The 16,232-nt window shown below is 45.5% G+C and overlaps 1 protein-coding gene across 6 annotated transcripts in view; it reads left to right on the top strand.

Moving 5' to 3' along the window:
* The window catches only part of Fndc3b (fibronectin type III domain containing 3B), a 288,833-nt gene that overhangs the window by 208,630 nt on the left and 63,971 nt on the right, over nt 1–16,232 (top strand). For all 6 annotated transcript variants that reach the window (XM_076932205.1, XM_034499558.2, XM_076932204.1 and 3 more), the window contains exons 10-11: nt 6,383–6,521; nt 9,367–9,420. In XM_076932205.1, coding sequence (XP_076788320.1) covers nt 6,383–6,521; nt 9,367–9,420 — 193 coding nt within the window. The remainder of the gene's footprint in view (nt 1–6,382; nt 6,522–9,366; nt 9,421–16,232) is intronic.

Below are 16,232 nucleotides of genomic sequence, written 5' to 3'. Positions count from 1 at the left end.
GAGTTGAGGTTGCAGTGTGCTCACCAGAGGTCCGTGTGCTCTAAACTTGGCTAGTTTCTATCATCATAGTGAACATCTGCTGGCCTGTGTATGAACTCTACTGCAGGGACCTTTCCACGCATATACTTTAAACATTACACAAGTGCATGTCATTTGTAGAGCTAAGATGATAACAGAAACTGTTTAGCCATTCTTCTCATGCTCAGTTGAACAAACGGAAAACACTAACCGGCAGAGCAGCCGTGGAGATGCAGTCCATCTCTCGGGTAGCACACATTTCCTTTGCTCCATGTTCTAAGGTTGTCAGTGCTTTACTAAAGGGTTAGTTTAATAATTTCCTGTTCCTTGATGTCTTACAATGTTCTTCTCAAGAAACTGGAATGTCATGACGAATCTGCCCTTTCCCTTACTGTCCTGTCTCTTGTTTCTCTCAATACAAAGGAAGCGTGGAGAATATTTGATCCCAGGATCTTTTTATAATAGTAGGGTTTTTTTTTTTTTTTAATTATAATCATCAGATCATGTCTCCCTTCCCTTTCAACCTTCCAACCCCTCTCATATACCTCCCTTATATACACGTGTACATATTATATCTCAGACATGTATATGCATACATATACACAAAACCTGCACAGTCTATGTAATGTTACTTGTATGTATGTATGTGTTTTCAGAGCTGACTATTTGGATAACCACGGGGAAAGGTCTTTTCTGAGGAAGACTGTTTCTGTTCCTGTTCCTGTCAGCATCCCTTGTTGACTTGTGTAGCACTTCCGGCTTCCACATCTGCACGTCTGTGGTGCCATCCTCGCTCAAGGCTCCTTTAGGCAGCCACATACTGAGTCTGTATGGGCGCAGCTTCCCTGACATTTCTAGGAGACATCTCGTGGGAAGCGTCTTGTCCCTGTGGCTCTAACCCTGTCCCCAACCCTGCCCTTCTGAACTGATCCCTACCCTCAGGTGCATGAACTCTGCTGCAGCTGTAGTCATTGGTCCCGAGCAGCACATGGTTTCTTGTTCTCTGCATTTTGATCAAGTGTAGTTGTCTGTAATATTCTATAATGATACAGAGAACTTTCAGAGTTCCAGAAATGTAAGTGTTAATCACAAATTCAGCAGTCACCTGTTAGAGCACAGAGGGCTGTGGGAATACCATTTGCTTTGGAGGATATGTATCATCCAGCAGCCACAAAAGCCACAGCCAAGCCCACTGCTCCTTTTACTAGGAATTTAGATATGTCACCCTGGTCCAAGCCCACAGAGCTAAGACAACCGGGATATTTCTTGTAACAGCATTTCCCCCTTCCTGTGATACTTTTTGTTTGTCTCATTTTTTTGGAGAAAGGGTCTCTGAAGTTAGAGATGACCTTGAATTCTGATCTTCTAGTCTCCACCTCCCAAGTGCTAGGATTATAGGTATGTGCCGCCCACCAGACCTAGCATGTGCCATGATGGGCAAGCACTTGACCAAGGAGGAGCTACACTGCAGCCAATTCTTTTTTTATTGGATATTTTATTTACATTTCAGATGTTATCCCGTTACCCCATTTCCCCCACATACCCTATTTTATCCCCCTTCCTCCTGCATTCTATGAGGATGGGCCCCCACCGGCCCCCCCACTCCCACCTCCCCACCCTCAAATTCTCCAACACTGGTCGTCCAGCCTTCATGTGACCAAGGATCTCCTCTCCCACCTATGCTCAACAAGGCCATCCTCCCCTGCATATACAGCTGGACTCATGGGTCCCTCCTTATGTGCTTCCAGGCTGGTGGTTTAGATCCTGGGAGCTCTGGTTGGTTGGTATTGTTGCTCTCTCATGGGGCCACAAACCCTTTCAGCTCCTTCAGCTCCCTCTCTCTAACTCCTCCATTGGGACCCCCTTGATCAGTTCAATGGTTAGCTGTGAGCATCCAACTCTGAATATGTCAGACTCTGGCAGACCTCTAAGGAGACAGCTATATCCGGCTCCTGTCAGCACGCACTTCCTGGCATCCACATTAGTGTCTGCCTTTGGTGACTGCACATGGGATGGATACCCAGGTAGTAGACATTTTGATTGAGACCTACAGACATCTCAGCACACAAATATTTCATTGTTAAATTGTGCACTGAAGTAGTGTTAGGCTTTCTAGTTCCTTTGTTCTAATGGCTACGTTTCCTGTAGCCTCTGTGGACAGTACTAGGCTTTGTTTGGACAGTTTCCTCTTCCACCATTGTGCTTTGCTCCTGTCAGCCCATTACCTTCTCTGTTCCCATTGCCTCTCAGTGGCCCTCGGCCTCAGATTTCCTTTGATTTTTCTGCTCAGGTTTTATCCTGTCCACAGATGTCTGATATCCTCTCATGATACCTCACTTTCCCCTCCCTCCGCCACTGTGTCGGTGGTCCATGAGTCTACTGATGAAAAGCCTGTCTTTAGAAGTAGTGAGCTCCCCTTTGTGAGTCGTAGCATGAGCTGCCTGGTGCTTGGTCTTGGTTGCCTGAGCAGAAGCAGCTCCTGACTTCTTTGCTCTTTCCTCAGATGAGTGGAGTTTACTGAGACCAGGGCGTCTTCAGGCAGTGTTATTGATCATGTGCCTGTAGCTGTTTTTATTGACACCTGCCATCTGAACCACAAGCCTCGTGGAAAATTATGCCCAAAGTCTTTTCAAGTTCAAAAGTGTTTCTTCCTCTTTTTTTCTATAAACATATATATGTTATTTCTATTCCATACCACATTGTTGTTGTTATGGGATTGAAGAAAAAAGACCTTTAGATACAATGCATACATTGATTTGTAAAATTTAGGTCTTTTGTTAGATTTTTGCTGAAATAATCATTTTTAATTAACTAATAGAATGTTTGTAAAAGACTCAATTTATAATTATTAAAGTATAATTAGTACTTCCACCAGGGAAATAATGTTATATGTTGTATCAGACCATTAAAGTGAACTCTGGTCTATTGTTTGGGGACGCTGAAGTGAAGGGGAAACAAAGACACTGAGATTATATGCTAGAATGCGAGGGAGAAAAATCTCATTTTTTCAAGAGAGATGGTTCGGGGAATAAGGGCATCAGCGTGATCCCCAGAACACGCATTAAAAGACAGCCACCATCGCACATGCTTGCCAGCCCAGTGCTGAGACCCTGACAGCGGATCCGGGGTTTCACTGCCAGCCAGCCCAGCCTGATGACTGATTCCAGGCCAGTGAGAGACTGTCTCAAAGATAGGGGAGATAGATTCCAGAGGGAAGACGTCCAAGCTTGGCCTGGCCTCTGCACACATACTCTCACACACATGTGCAGCTGCACACACATGTACATATATCACCTACACACTAATTATTTTAAAGGAAATAAGTCAATCACACAAATAAATGCTTTTAAAAATACTTACGCTTAACTAGTTCTAGATACAGATTTACCTATCTACAATTGTTTTCCTCAGGCATTACTCAGAGAGTATCTTTCTCCTTTAGTTGACAGTTTTATGAAGTTAACAATGGTATTAAGATGATTCCTACTATGGGAAGCCAGGACTTAGACATTAGTGACCAGCTCATGAGAAGCCTGTACCCACTGTATGGCATGGACGGCTGCCATCACCGTCCTTGACCCTTTATTCCTGTGCTTCAAGGTATATTAATGCCTTTTAAAAATAAATTGGAATTTTGCTTAAAAACAGAAGAACCACTGTTTCTGTCCGCTGTAGCCCTGTCGGGGATTTAAGTGATGGAGTGAAGAGCCAATCCATGACCAACGTCGTGGCACTTTTCCAGTCACCACCGTGAGCAGTTTGTTCAAGAAGCTGCCCAGAAGTGACATCATGGAATGACATTTCCCAGAAAACTGATATTTTGAGCCCTTTCCAAAAGCCTAGTTGACCAGCCCGGAGCACAGTTAGGAAATAGCTCTTGCTTACTGGAGACTGTGGCTCCTGGGATGTCCCAGACGTGTGGGAAGGAGCTGCAGGCCTGTTGATGAAACCCTTGGAGCACCTGCTTCCTAAGTTTGGCTGGTATTGACATGGAAACCATGTGGAACCCCAACTTACAACTCATTGTGCAAGAAAATGGTCCTGTACTATAAACCTTCCTGTTAGAGGATATTAGGGGAAATCCATCACCCTCATGTGGAAAACTTTGGATTACTTAATTAATTCATTTATTTGGGGAAGATTATGTATGGAGACCGGAGGACAACTTGCAGGAGTGAGTTCTCTCTTTTTACCATGTGAGTTCCAGGGACCAAGTTTAGGTCATCAGGCTTGGCAGCCAGTGCCTTTAACCACTGAGCCATCTTCCTGGTCCCTGGAATATTTAACATATAAAACATTTTCAAAGATTTCATATTTTTATAGACATCATAGGTGGGAATGTGTTTGCTGTTACAGTTACGGGTAGTTACTATTTGTTTACTGAGCAGTTCTGATTAATTAGCAATCCTGATGTGATTCGATAATGTATCAGATTTTACTGTCTATAACGTGTTTATAGTGTGCTTTAATGTTAAAATAGCTTTCCTCGCTGACCGACATGCTGGAGAGGGGTTTTCTGGAGATTAAACCCAGGCCTCATGTATGCTGAGTATGTGCTCTACCACCAAGTATATACCCACCAAACTCTTGACAGCCTCCACAATTCAAGATGAACAAAACGACTCTATGTGACTCATATAACATCTCATGTTTGTGCCTGCCCTCGAGTTCTTTCCCCACCAAACTCTGTCCGATCAATGATCTTGAAGTCAAATATAGATAATATATGTTTCACTTTTAAAGAACATTACCATCATTACCTGCCACTTAAAACACAATAGTAGTTCTTAATGTCTTCAAAACTCAGAGACTGCTCTCTTTTCCTTGGTTGTCTGAAAAATGAAGGTTGTTTTTCTTCTCCAGTTTGTTGTTATAAAAATTCAAATGTAGCCTGAATATGCTGTTTGGTTAATGTTTCTTCAATGCCCTTAGCTCTACGGATTTCCCTTTAGCTCTGTGTGGTTTTATTGCCGTCATTTTTCTATCCTGTAGAGTGTTCCACACTTGTCAGTTTAGCTGACTGAGCCTGCTTGGATGGTTTAATATGCTTTCCTGTCCTCCAAATTTCTAGGAACAGGACAATGACATATAATCAGATTGGCATATAGATTCGTAGAGAATGGCATGGTTCTTTTTTTATTTATTTTTGTTTGTATATCAGTATAGGCTGGCCTAGAACTTGTTTTGTAATTCTTAGGGTTTATATTGATATGATGAAACATCATGACCCAAACCAACCTGGAAATAAAAGAGTTTGTTTCAGTTGACAGTTCTTTTGTGGGTGGGGAGGGTCAGTAGAGACAGGGTTTCTTTTCTCTGTGTAGTCCTGGCTGACCTAGAACTTGGCTTTGAACTAAAAACATCTGCCTACCTCTACCTCTGGGATTAAAGGTGTGCACTACCACACCTACCTCAAGCTCACAACTCTTAGGACATGCTCCATCACTGAGGGAAGTCAAGACAAGAACCCAAGACCACAACCTGACAGTAGGAATGGAAGCAGAGGCCATGGTCAAAGGCTGCTTATGGTTTGTGCCTTCTGGCTTGCTCAGCCTGTTTTCTTACACTAGGTAGAGACCACCTACCCAGGAATGGCACTGCCCATAGTGAGCTTTTATTAATTTATGGTATCCTCCCACACTAATCATCAATCAAGCAAATAACCCCACAGGCTTGCCTGCAGGCCAGTCTGATGGTAGAATTTTCTCTAGGACGCTCCCTCTTCTCAAATGACCTAGCTTGTCATTAATCTTGTTTCTGTGTCTGGGCATTAAACATGCATGTGGATGGACGGTGTTGGAACTCTGGCTTTGTTGAATTGGAGAGAGATGCATTTGACAGTAGCCGGCAGGCTTCTGGGGTAAAGCATCCATATTTTTAGCTTAGTATACACCATGCCTGAGCAGTTCTGAGATGTCACCTACTGTGTTGTTCTAGACGCTCTCTGCAGCCTGTGAGCTCCAGTCAGTACATCACATCCTATTTCACTCACTCCAAGCTAGTACTTCTTATCTTTTCCTAGATGGCCAAGTCAAGCCTGTTGGTTTTTAGAATGTGTATTTTGGAGGCTATTCTGGAACTGAAGGTTACTTTCTTACATACTCTTTCTTACATAGTCTTTCTTATATAGTCAGGAGAGGTACCTCCATTGCAGTGGGGCTGAGGGCACTCACTGAAAGGAATACCTAATGAGATGGTTGTCACTATACTTGTTGCCCAGGGCTAGGTCAGGGTAAGGCCACAGTATGCTCTTGGGTAAGGAGCTCTGCTCAGCCGTGAAGCCCATGGATAAGGCAGAGGTCAGAAGCTTGTTTGTGGGTCCCAGGTATTGATGCTCACCCTGTCTGTCTGTTTTCCTTTGCAGGGTGTACGCCATGTACAATTCTGTCAAGGGGTCCTGCTCCGAGCCAGTCAGCTTCACCACCCACAGCTGCGCACCAGAATGTCCCTTCCCTCCCAAGCTGGCACACAGGAGCAAAAGTTCACTAACCTTGCAGTGGAAGGTGGGTAGCTCAGAGTGCCAAGAATAATGCTCAAGGCAGTCAGCGGCCATTTCAAATATTCCACTTTGCAATGGGGCTTGGTTTCCTGTGTAATCACTATGCAAACCCAGTCACGATGCACCAGAAGTTGCCATTCCCATACAAGTCAAGCAGAAGAGGTAGAAGGAAGGACCTGCCAGATCCAGTGTGAGCACCTTCTCAGGACCTTGGTAGATCTCCCAATGTATCATAAGTGATACAAATACGTAAAACACCTCAACTTCGTCATTTTCTTCTAGTTTAGTTCATTTCTGCAAACATTTGTAAACTTCAGCATACAGTGTAAAGGTTTAGAGGTAAAGTAGGTTTGTGCTCTTTTACCTGTTTCCTAAGTAAAGCTGAAATACTTAATAGTTAAAGCTTCCCAGAATATATTGTGTCCTATACTCTATTAAGACTTCATTAATTTTCACTAATTAGTCATAAGCTCAATCAGGATTCCTATTTTTAACAGCCTGAACTCTATGTAGTGATTTTCATAAAATTCAGTGTACTGTCTAAAAATAACCATCGCCTAGCACAGGGTCCTAGGGTGGGCTCCTTCTCTAAATAACGCCTCTAACCTGTTACTCACTGGTTCCTAGCACAGGGTCCTAGGGTGGGCTCCTTCTCTAAATAACGCCTCTAACCTGTTACTCACTGGTTCCTGATCTCAAGAAAATAGATCACTATCACCCTCTAAAATTTTTATTTCTATGTCTTGATATCTGAAAATGTAGCCAAAAAGCATCAGATAGATGGAGGTGACGGAGCTTGTGGTTCCAGAGTATGGAGGGGTGAGGGGCTTGGGAGAGAGGAGCGGTGACAGGAGCAGTGGAGCCAGGCTTCATCCGCACCCTGCTCTCAGTGGCCACGTGCTCAGAGTTAGTGGCCGACATTGACTGTGTTAGTGGGACAAAGGAAAACTTTGAACTGGCTTAGAATCTGAACTTTTTTATTTTCCTTCCTGGCTGCCAGGGATAATACAGGTCAGTGATCTCCCACCTTTTCAGAGTTTTAGCACCCAACTGGTCAGCATCATTGGTTAATCCCTTGGCAAATAGGTATCCATTTAAATATAAGTTCACCTAAGCTAATATAAATCTATCTTTTCCAAAGGGAAGAGCTAAAACCTATTGCTTTTGATAAAATACAAGAAATTTCAAGATTACCAGAGGGACCCCGGGGTCTTACAAACTTAAAGTTGGGAATCACTGATATGTCTATGCTCTCTGCTTGGGTGGCATTCGGGTCTCAGGGGACCAGCAGCTTCCAGAGAGGTCACTTGGGGACAGAGACACCCTCTTGTTCCATTCAGTTGTCTGAAACCATAAGAAGGTCCTGGATTCAGCTCGGCTTCTATTTAAATGTGCTCCCAGGGAAGTAGGTAAGGGCATGTGCACCAGAGACTGTCTCTGGCTGCTGCCGGTTCTAGACTCCACAGAAAACTGAGAGCCAAAGAACTTCTGATACCCTGTGAGTCAGTAGTGACATGGGAGACCTTGACCCAAAGATCCCACCATGGGGATTGTGAGAACAGCAGTGGACAAGATACTACCAGGCCATCTAATGAAGGACAGGCATGCACGAGCTGCGGTTCCTGTTCTTTTCAGAGAACTGGATTCCCCTGAAAGCTTTGCCAGTTACTTAAAAACTGACAAGCATCTGTACCCTGTCCTCCAGGCCAGACCCGCCAGAGCTCACAAGGACTCGCAGCAGCCTTCGAGCTGGCCTAGCAGGAAGAGGAGGGAGGGAGACAGGGACCTGTGGCCCTTACAGATCCTAGATGATGTCTGATTGTGAGGAAGTAATAGGTGTTGTCTGCTGAGTGCTTCTTATAAAACTGAGTAGTTTAATGGGTGATATATATATAGTCTCCCAGTTACCCATCATGTGTCTTCATTCTTGGAACAAGAAAGTTCATGTTGATGTTAAAGCTGAGGTTCACTTGCAACTGTGAGACGCTGGGTTTCTGTCTGTCTACAAGGGTGCCCTGCAGTTCGCTCGCCTCTTCTGTCTCTGAGGAAGAACTAAACCCAAGCAAGGTTGAGACAAGATAGGCTCCTATCATTTGCCTCTTAGATCCTCTGTCTTTTGAGAATTTGCTACCAGGAACCCCACCAGGAGGTCACCCCTTCTAATAGCTCAGGTTCTGAAAAGTGTTCTTTTCTAGAAAGTTTCTTGTTGAGCCCTGTCTGCTCAGTGACCTTGGTATCAGCTTTCTTTTATGAGCACAGGAAATGATAAAGCCTCCTTTTGATCACACGTAAATGGCAGTACCCTCCAGCAGTCTATTCAGAGGATGGAATTTTTTTCTTTTTTTCTTTTTTTCTTTTTTTTTGGTTCAGGGTGGGATGATGGAGGGGCTGGAAGCGGTACTGAATACCACAGCTGGCTTTCTAATCCTAAGTACTTGAAGGAAAAAGTAGAACAAAACAAACCCACAAAGCTGTGGGGGGAAGTTCCAGGCCTGTGCCTGCTCCCAGCCCCCAGCAGCATCTGTATTACACAGTGGGCCCTTTTGTCTCTTGCTATACCTGAACTTAAAGTGACTGTTCAAAGTTTTATCCCAGAGGAAGCAGGGCACACAAGACTGGACTGTGGGTAGAGGTGGAAGTGGGTGTATTTTACTATTGGGGGTGAGGGGGAGCTTGCCAGTGGAGAGGCCTTACTTAAAGCTAACTTGCATAAAGTTAGGAGGTAATTGTGTCTCCCAAGGCCCAGAGGCAGCTGCTGGTTTCCCCTCTGAGGGGATAGCCACTGTCTAAGTCGCTAGCTTGTCTCTGAATGGCTTTCTCCAATCTCATTCCGTTATTTTCTTTTTTAGGCTCCAATTGACAATGGTTCAAAAATCACCAGCTACCTTTTAGAATGGGATGAGGTAAGCCTCTATACTCGTCCGTGTAAAACACCATTTCGAAGGAGTGCAACATCAGTGCACACACTTAACTCTAGCTATTGACGATGGAGAAGCAGTTGGATTGCGGTTGTACAGTGAATTGTGTGTTAAAATAAATTTACCTGCTTACATGCAGGCAGTACTGCGGAGACTAGACAGGGCTTATCTATTCCAAATTCCCACTGCCTCCCCAGGCGTTAATTTGTATCAGCAGCTGGGCTATTTCATCTCCACCGCATGGATGGTTTTGATAAGGCAAACCATGGTGGTTGGCAAGCACTCTTTGCCTTTTTGGAGTGGTACATGGTAGCCTGCTTTGTGTCTGTTGGAGTGGACCAGCACATGAAGTCTCATTCGTGCCAGGCATGAGTCCCTGTGTTATAGCCCATCCTGTGACAGAGACACTGCCCATGATGGAGTGGGCCTGTTCTCAAAACTGAGAGCAGCCACACTTTTCCTCCCTCACACACACTCGACCCAGAAGCTCACACAGGAGACGCTGTGCGCAGTGGGCCCGTGCTTCTGAACGGCTCCTGTGCCTTCTGTCCCTGCTGCTCTCTGTGTATTACTTCAAGTCATTGCTTCATTCTCCTGTTTGTGCTTGGGTGCAAGGGGCTAAAGTCTTAAAAAATACAAAACGTGAAAAATTGGGAAAATTTTAACTAATTTCTGTGATGTAAATTTGAAGAGATTAAAAATTCAGAATGTTTGCATAAGCAAAGACAATTTATCAGGTATGGAAAACAGTTAATATGGAGCATGTTACTGGTGTGTTTATAAAAAGATAAAGGGATAAAGAGAGCATATGTTCAGTGGGAATGTGGAGAGGTGTGGGGAAAGGGGATGTCTCAGCAGGGCCATGCAGAGGCATCTCTTCTCCCTGAGGGAGGGGAGCCAGGAGGGTAGTAGAGGCAGAAAGAGAAGGGGGGGAGAAAAGAGAAGCAGAGGAGTAGAGACCAGCCATGAGCACGTGGAGAGAGTGGGAAGGGAAGGGGCGAGGGGACAGAGGGATCAAGAGGCAAGAGAGGAACAAGAGAGCAAGAGAAAGATGAGAGGGCAAGCAACCCTTTTTATAGTGGGTCAGGCCTACCTGGCTATTGCCAGGTAACTGTGGGGGTGGAGTTTAGACAGAATGCTAACAGTTATATGGATGAAATACATAACAATGAAATTTTTAAACTGATAGAAGGAGACCTTCGTCACTTTCTGCAGAGTTTATTTCCATCTGGGTTGCATCTTAACAGCCTTGAGTAACAAAAGACAGCTACCACAGTAGCCTTAGAATTCCTATAAATAGCCCATAGGTACAGCTAGGTGAAATCTCTATGTTTCCAGAAATTTCCATTGTAAAGTGGTTGTATTGGACAGTGGAACCACTGTTGTAGCCTTTGGCTGACCCATGAACATTCAAGCATCCCCACTCCTCCCTCTCCATCTGCCCTCCTCTGTGAGGGAGAATAGGATTCCAGTGAAGGTCATTTACGATCTCAGAGGGCTTGTACTTGTATGTGTGTCTGCATCTGTGTGTATGTGTCTCATTTGTGCATATATGTGTGTGTGCATGTTTGCATACATGTTCATGTGTATGTGCATTGTGTACCAGTAGACCCTGGACACCACCCTCAGGTACTGTTCCTTGAGAACCATCAACCTGCTTTTAGAGACAGGGTATCTCACTGTCTTGGGCTGGCTGTCAGAGCCCAGAGATCCACCTGTCTGCCTCTCCAGTGCTGACGTCACAAGCGTGTACACTGCACCAGGTTTTATGTGTGAGCTGCTGATCACACCCAGGTCTTCACTCTTCCAAGCCACCTCCTTCCCCCTACTCAATGGCCTTTGTCCTGTGCTTCTTGTTGTTTGTCTTCTTAGGTCTGTTGGGAAGCTCAGAGGCGCTGACTACTTGGGTGTGTAGTCTCCTAGGCAGGCCCCCTGTAGGCTCCTGCAGAGGCAGAGCAGCTTCCCTTTCTGTGAGAGATTTAAGAGTCTGCTGCCATAGTACCCACCCTGGACCAGTCAACACAAATACTCAGTGGTTAGCCTGGGGCCCTGTGCTTTCCGCTGCATGGTCCCCTTCTGTCTTTCTCTCTCCTTAATCATTCTTCCCCGCTCATAGCCTTCTTCGTGCTGCTTTATCTCTCCTCTCCTATCTTCAATCTCCTGCTGGGCCTGACTCTTCTGTGTACTGCTGCAGATGCCACACTGCCTTTTACCTATAGGCTAACAAGAAGGGCCCTGCAGCTTAGCAGTCGCCACGAAAGGATGTTGGAACCCCTGGAAGTACAGGATCTTAAAGAACACAAGTTTAGGAGATGAGTCTCTGTCCCAACTTTATACTGTACAGCGTACCTTGTAGGTCCTCAGTTATCTCGTCTGCGCAGTGGCAGCAAGCACAACCAGCAGCTTACAAGCAACCATGCTGTCACAGAGCAGGTGATCAGAGAGGATTCGGGGGATTGTTCTCAGTATTACTTGATGGAGTCACTTATGATGTAAACTTTCTTGGTGCAAACTCCTTACTGTCTCCACATGGCATGCTGTCCTATGTGGTCAGAGTGAAAAGGAAGATAGCATCCTTCTCCACAGTAGCTGAACAGCCTTATGGTGTGTCTCCTCTTCTTAACTTATGCAAACAATATGCAAATGAGCAAAGCTAGCCATGTGCCCTTTCTGTTTTTTCATGTAGTTACTTCTTTGCTTTAAACCCAGCTTCTCTTGCAATCCACATGAGAAGGTTAAAAAAAAAAAAAAATGGCTCATAGAGTTGTCCCTGGCAGTGAGAGCACCGGCAATAGGAACTAGTTTGTTCCTGTCGAGTTTATCATTTTATAAGTGAAATTTCTAGCAGAATAATCTAATAGTATTGTTTCTAAATGACTGAAGAATCAGCAGTTCCCTGGGGCAGCTCGCTTGAGTCAGTATTCCCATGTTACCCAAGTCCTGGCTACAAGAGAAGCAGGCAGGTGTTGACAGAAGGAGAACAGCGTCTGGCCTGCAGGAAGTGAGAACACAGGAAGCCCTGGCTGCAGTTCTGAAATCTCCCCCTTCAGCTTCAAGAGCCAGTGCGCCTGGTGGAGGGCCTGTTTCTAGACTCTGGCCCTAGTACAACGGAGGGGGGAGGGGCAGGAGACTGGGAGGACAGATAATGCTGCAGCCACTGCCTCTGCATATCTCATCCTCCCTGGAACCATCCCTCCATCCCTCTCCACAGTGCCTCAGCCACACTCCCAGAGCCTCATGCTGTCCGGGGGCTACAGAGATAAACTTGGGTCCTGGAAGATTGTGGGGTGTGCAGGAGATCAAATCACTGCCCAAGAATAAAATGGATGAAAAGTGTAAAAGAAGGAAGGAAGGGAGGGAGGGAGGGAGGCAGGGAGGCAGGGAGGGAGGGAGGGAGGGAGGGAGGGTAAGGTAAGGGGTTGGGGAGGAGGAAGAGAAAGGGAAGGAGAGAACTGATTTCTTTCAGATTGTCTCTAACTTCCCCATGCACGCCTTGTATGCATGCACATACTCAGAGACACACACCAAAACAATGTACAAATGAACAGTTTTTAAAGATGGATAAGTCTCAAAGAAGGTTGATGAAAGGAAGAGCTCCCTCTCCACGTGTCCTCCCCCATTGCCATCACTGTGAGGGGAGCTTCTGTGTGTCGTCTGGAGCCTTTAGTGGACAGCACAGCAGCAGTGGTGGCTGCTCTGGGAAACTCAGTTCATAATCTCCATCCAGTAGGTTGAGGAGTGAGACATCCTGAAAATATCAGTGAATTTCAAGTGCAGGACCTGAAGCCCAGTTTTCAAGCCTCTTTCTAAAAGAAAGCCAGGCTTTTGGCTCTGCTGTATCCACAGTGCTGGGGAGGGGGACAGGGCTGCACTGAAGAACAGAACAGAGCTGCTGAGGGACAACACTCCTTTAAGCCTGTGGCCATTATCTTCTCCATGCATGCAGTTTACTTGAATGTTGCTTGTGGGCTTCAATAAAAGAGTGAGTTGCTTTTCTGCCCTAGTAACTAACTTGATAACTCCTTAGTTTTTAAAGCTATGTGGGATAACCAACTATGCAATGGAAATAAAGCATCTAAAAATAGATTCTTCTGGAATCCTTATCTTCTCGGCTATGAGATCAGTTTTTCACTTGACTCAGGTTGGTTTTCATTACTTGAAGTGGTATGGCTTTTCCTTACCAAACAAGGGTCCCTGCCACTGTGGCTCACATGACCTCTGGAGTTTGACAGACAGATATCTAGCCAGAGACTAGTCTCAGGAGTCTTCCTGTCAGGAGCTTGAAGGCAGAAAGTCATTTTCAAGGCAGGTTTCAGTGAGCTTCCAAGACCCGCCTGTTTCTTTCTTCCCCTCTTCCCAGGGAACACCTGGATTTTCACATGGCTTGAGGAATCCTTGTGCTGTGTGATAGATAGGTACTTCACCAACTGACCTGTCTCTCCTGGGTCCTTAGCATTTTTATTAAACAGCAGCTAAGCTACGTTTAGTACTGGTTTTCTCAGCACAAAGCTTCCTTCCTGCAGGGAGGCGGTGGGAGAGGAGGGAGAGGAGGGAGCACTGGATTGCTCTTCCTATCACTGCCTTGACAGACCTCTCAAGTTGTGAGGTCCTGTGCCCACCCACCTTGGGCTCCATGGTGTTGCTTCCTGCTTAAGGAGCTCCCAGCATCTGTAGTAGAGGCAGGAGGGGGTTCTCTAGAATTAGTCCAGGGCATGACTTACACTGTTTATCTTCTAGCAGCTAACATGATTACCCCACAAGTTTAAAATCATACAGAGTAACGGACTGTAGAGTAAGAGGCAGAAGAGGTCTCTGGGTTAGGGGGCAATGCAGGGAGAGCCTTCAGATTCATCCTGGTGCACTCCTTCATGCTCTAAGAGTTTCTAAATCGATACAGAACTGGCCTTTTCTTTAAAAATCTTTTTTTTTAAAAAAAAAACCTGTGTATTTTGTGGTTAAATAAGAGCCTTTTGTATTTTAGAAAAAGAAGTGCTGTAAAGAAAACATTGATAGAAACTTAGCTTCTAAGTTACACTCTTAGATACTTGCCCCGGCCCGCGGGGATTCAAGGAGACCTTAGGGAAGGGGGCGAACGAATGAAAGGACAAGAGACACAAAGAATGAGAGCAAGTCTGGGTTCTGATCAAGCTCTGAAACTTTAATTTTGGGGGCAGGTTATAAAGACACAGCAAACCGGGAAGTTTGGGCGAGGGTCATTGTTTAGGGCTATCTTACTATGGGATCCTTACTGTCTAAGACCTTCCCACTGTCATAATCTTATCACCCTAGACCATCCCACTGTCAAAGCCAGCTCCAAGGAAATGCCAGATGTTCTTTAGGTTCCTGGGACCTGAGACCTGTGAATGTCCTTTCTTAACCTTGTACTGACTAGACTTTCTAAAACAGCAGGTAATTTCCTGGGCTTGGCTCCCGGCAGATACTGTCTGTGTGTGTGAGTGATGAGTGTGTGTGTGTGTGTGTGTGTGTGTGTGTGTGTGTGTGTGTGTCCAGTGAGCAGGTACTGACCTGGAACTAGAGTGGGTACCCTCTGAGTCGTCTGACTGTGGATCTTGGTACTCAGGATCAGTTGCACCCCTGAACCTCAGTGTCTGCACAGGAGAGATGTCTATTATATCATAGCTCTGGTACGTCATGATTGGAGAAGGTGACTTAGCAACAGAAATTCAGTGTACTGACCCCTCCCTGTTGATGTAAGACCTTTGCTGATGCTGAGATCCAAGTAGGAGAGCCAGTAGTGAGGACTGTGGGAAGAGACCATCTTCTAGGAGTGTAGACAGCAATTCACAGATAGATGTTCAAGTGCTGCTACACTGTTAGCGTGGCTTCTGTCTGGAATATGTAGGCAAAATATGGAAGAACCAGAAAAACAATTCTGTCGGTTGAGATGATTCAAGTTCACAAGAATCTTCCTCACATGTGACTCAGCTGGCTAAGAAAGGAAGTTCACATCTGGGTTCCCAGTGACTGAAAATCCTGCGCAGCCCTAAAACTAAGAATTGACTACCAGCCCCAGAAACCCAGAGATGCTTAGTGCTAAGGCAAGAGAACAGAAAGGCCAGCAGCTAGTAACATGAGCCCTGTTAACAGGCCACAGGCTATGCTGTACCCACAGTTACAAACCACCTGGGGTGTGTCCAGACTCACAGAGCAGCTCCTGAATATCTGGGGTGCTTGGCAGCCAGGCTTATTGAAGGATTGAGCTAGCTACACCGTCTCTTACTTGCTTCCGAGTTGATAGCCTTTCAGACTGCTGCTTGTCACAAATGAGTTTGCGGGTCACATAACAGCTATCATAGGAATAATGTAAGTAAGTTCAGCACCACCAGGCAGAGTGACTTCCACAGAACCCACAGAGAAGGCTTACTCTGGGTTGACTCTGGAATGGCCTCCTCCACAGGCTATTGTCCTGAGTGCTCCATCTCCCATTCTTAGTGTAGCTAAAGGCTGTGGAGCCAAGCTGTAGGGCCCAGCTGACTGACATAGGTAGTACACCTTTGAAGGTTGTACCTACCCATGGGTCTGGTCTCGACTCTCTGCTTCCTGGTGTGCCCGGATATGAGGAGCTTCCTCATGATCCTCCACCACAGACTCTGTCATACCATTACCACTCAGTGGACTAAGATACCTTCAAACTGTGAGTCAAAATAGGTTCTCCCTCCCTTAGGTTTCCTTCATCAAGTGTGCAATCACAATAGTAAGAAAATTTACATAGGCCCTGATAGTAGTCAAATTCATTCATTCATTCATTCATTCATTCATTCATTCCCTCCCCCTCC

This window comes from Arvicanthis niloticus, chromosome 4, assembly GCF_011762505.2.
Source record: "Arvicanthis niloticus isolate mArvNil1 chromosome 4, mArvNil1.pat.X, whole genome shotgun sequence".
Taxonomy (NCBI): domain Eukaryota; kingdom Metazoa; phylum Chordata; class Mammalia; order Rodentia; family Muridae; genus Arvicanthis; species Arvicanthis niloticus.
Note: the sequence above shows the minus strand (reverse complement) of the source record. Positions and strands in the feature narration are given on the sequence as shown.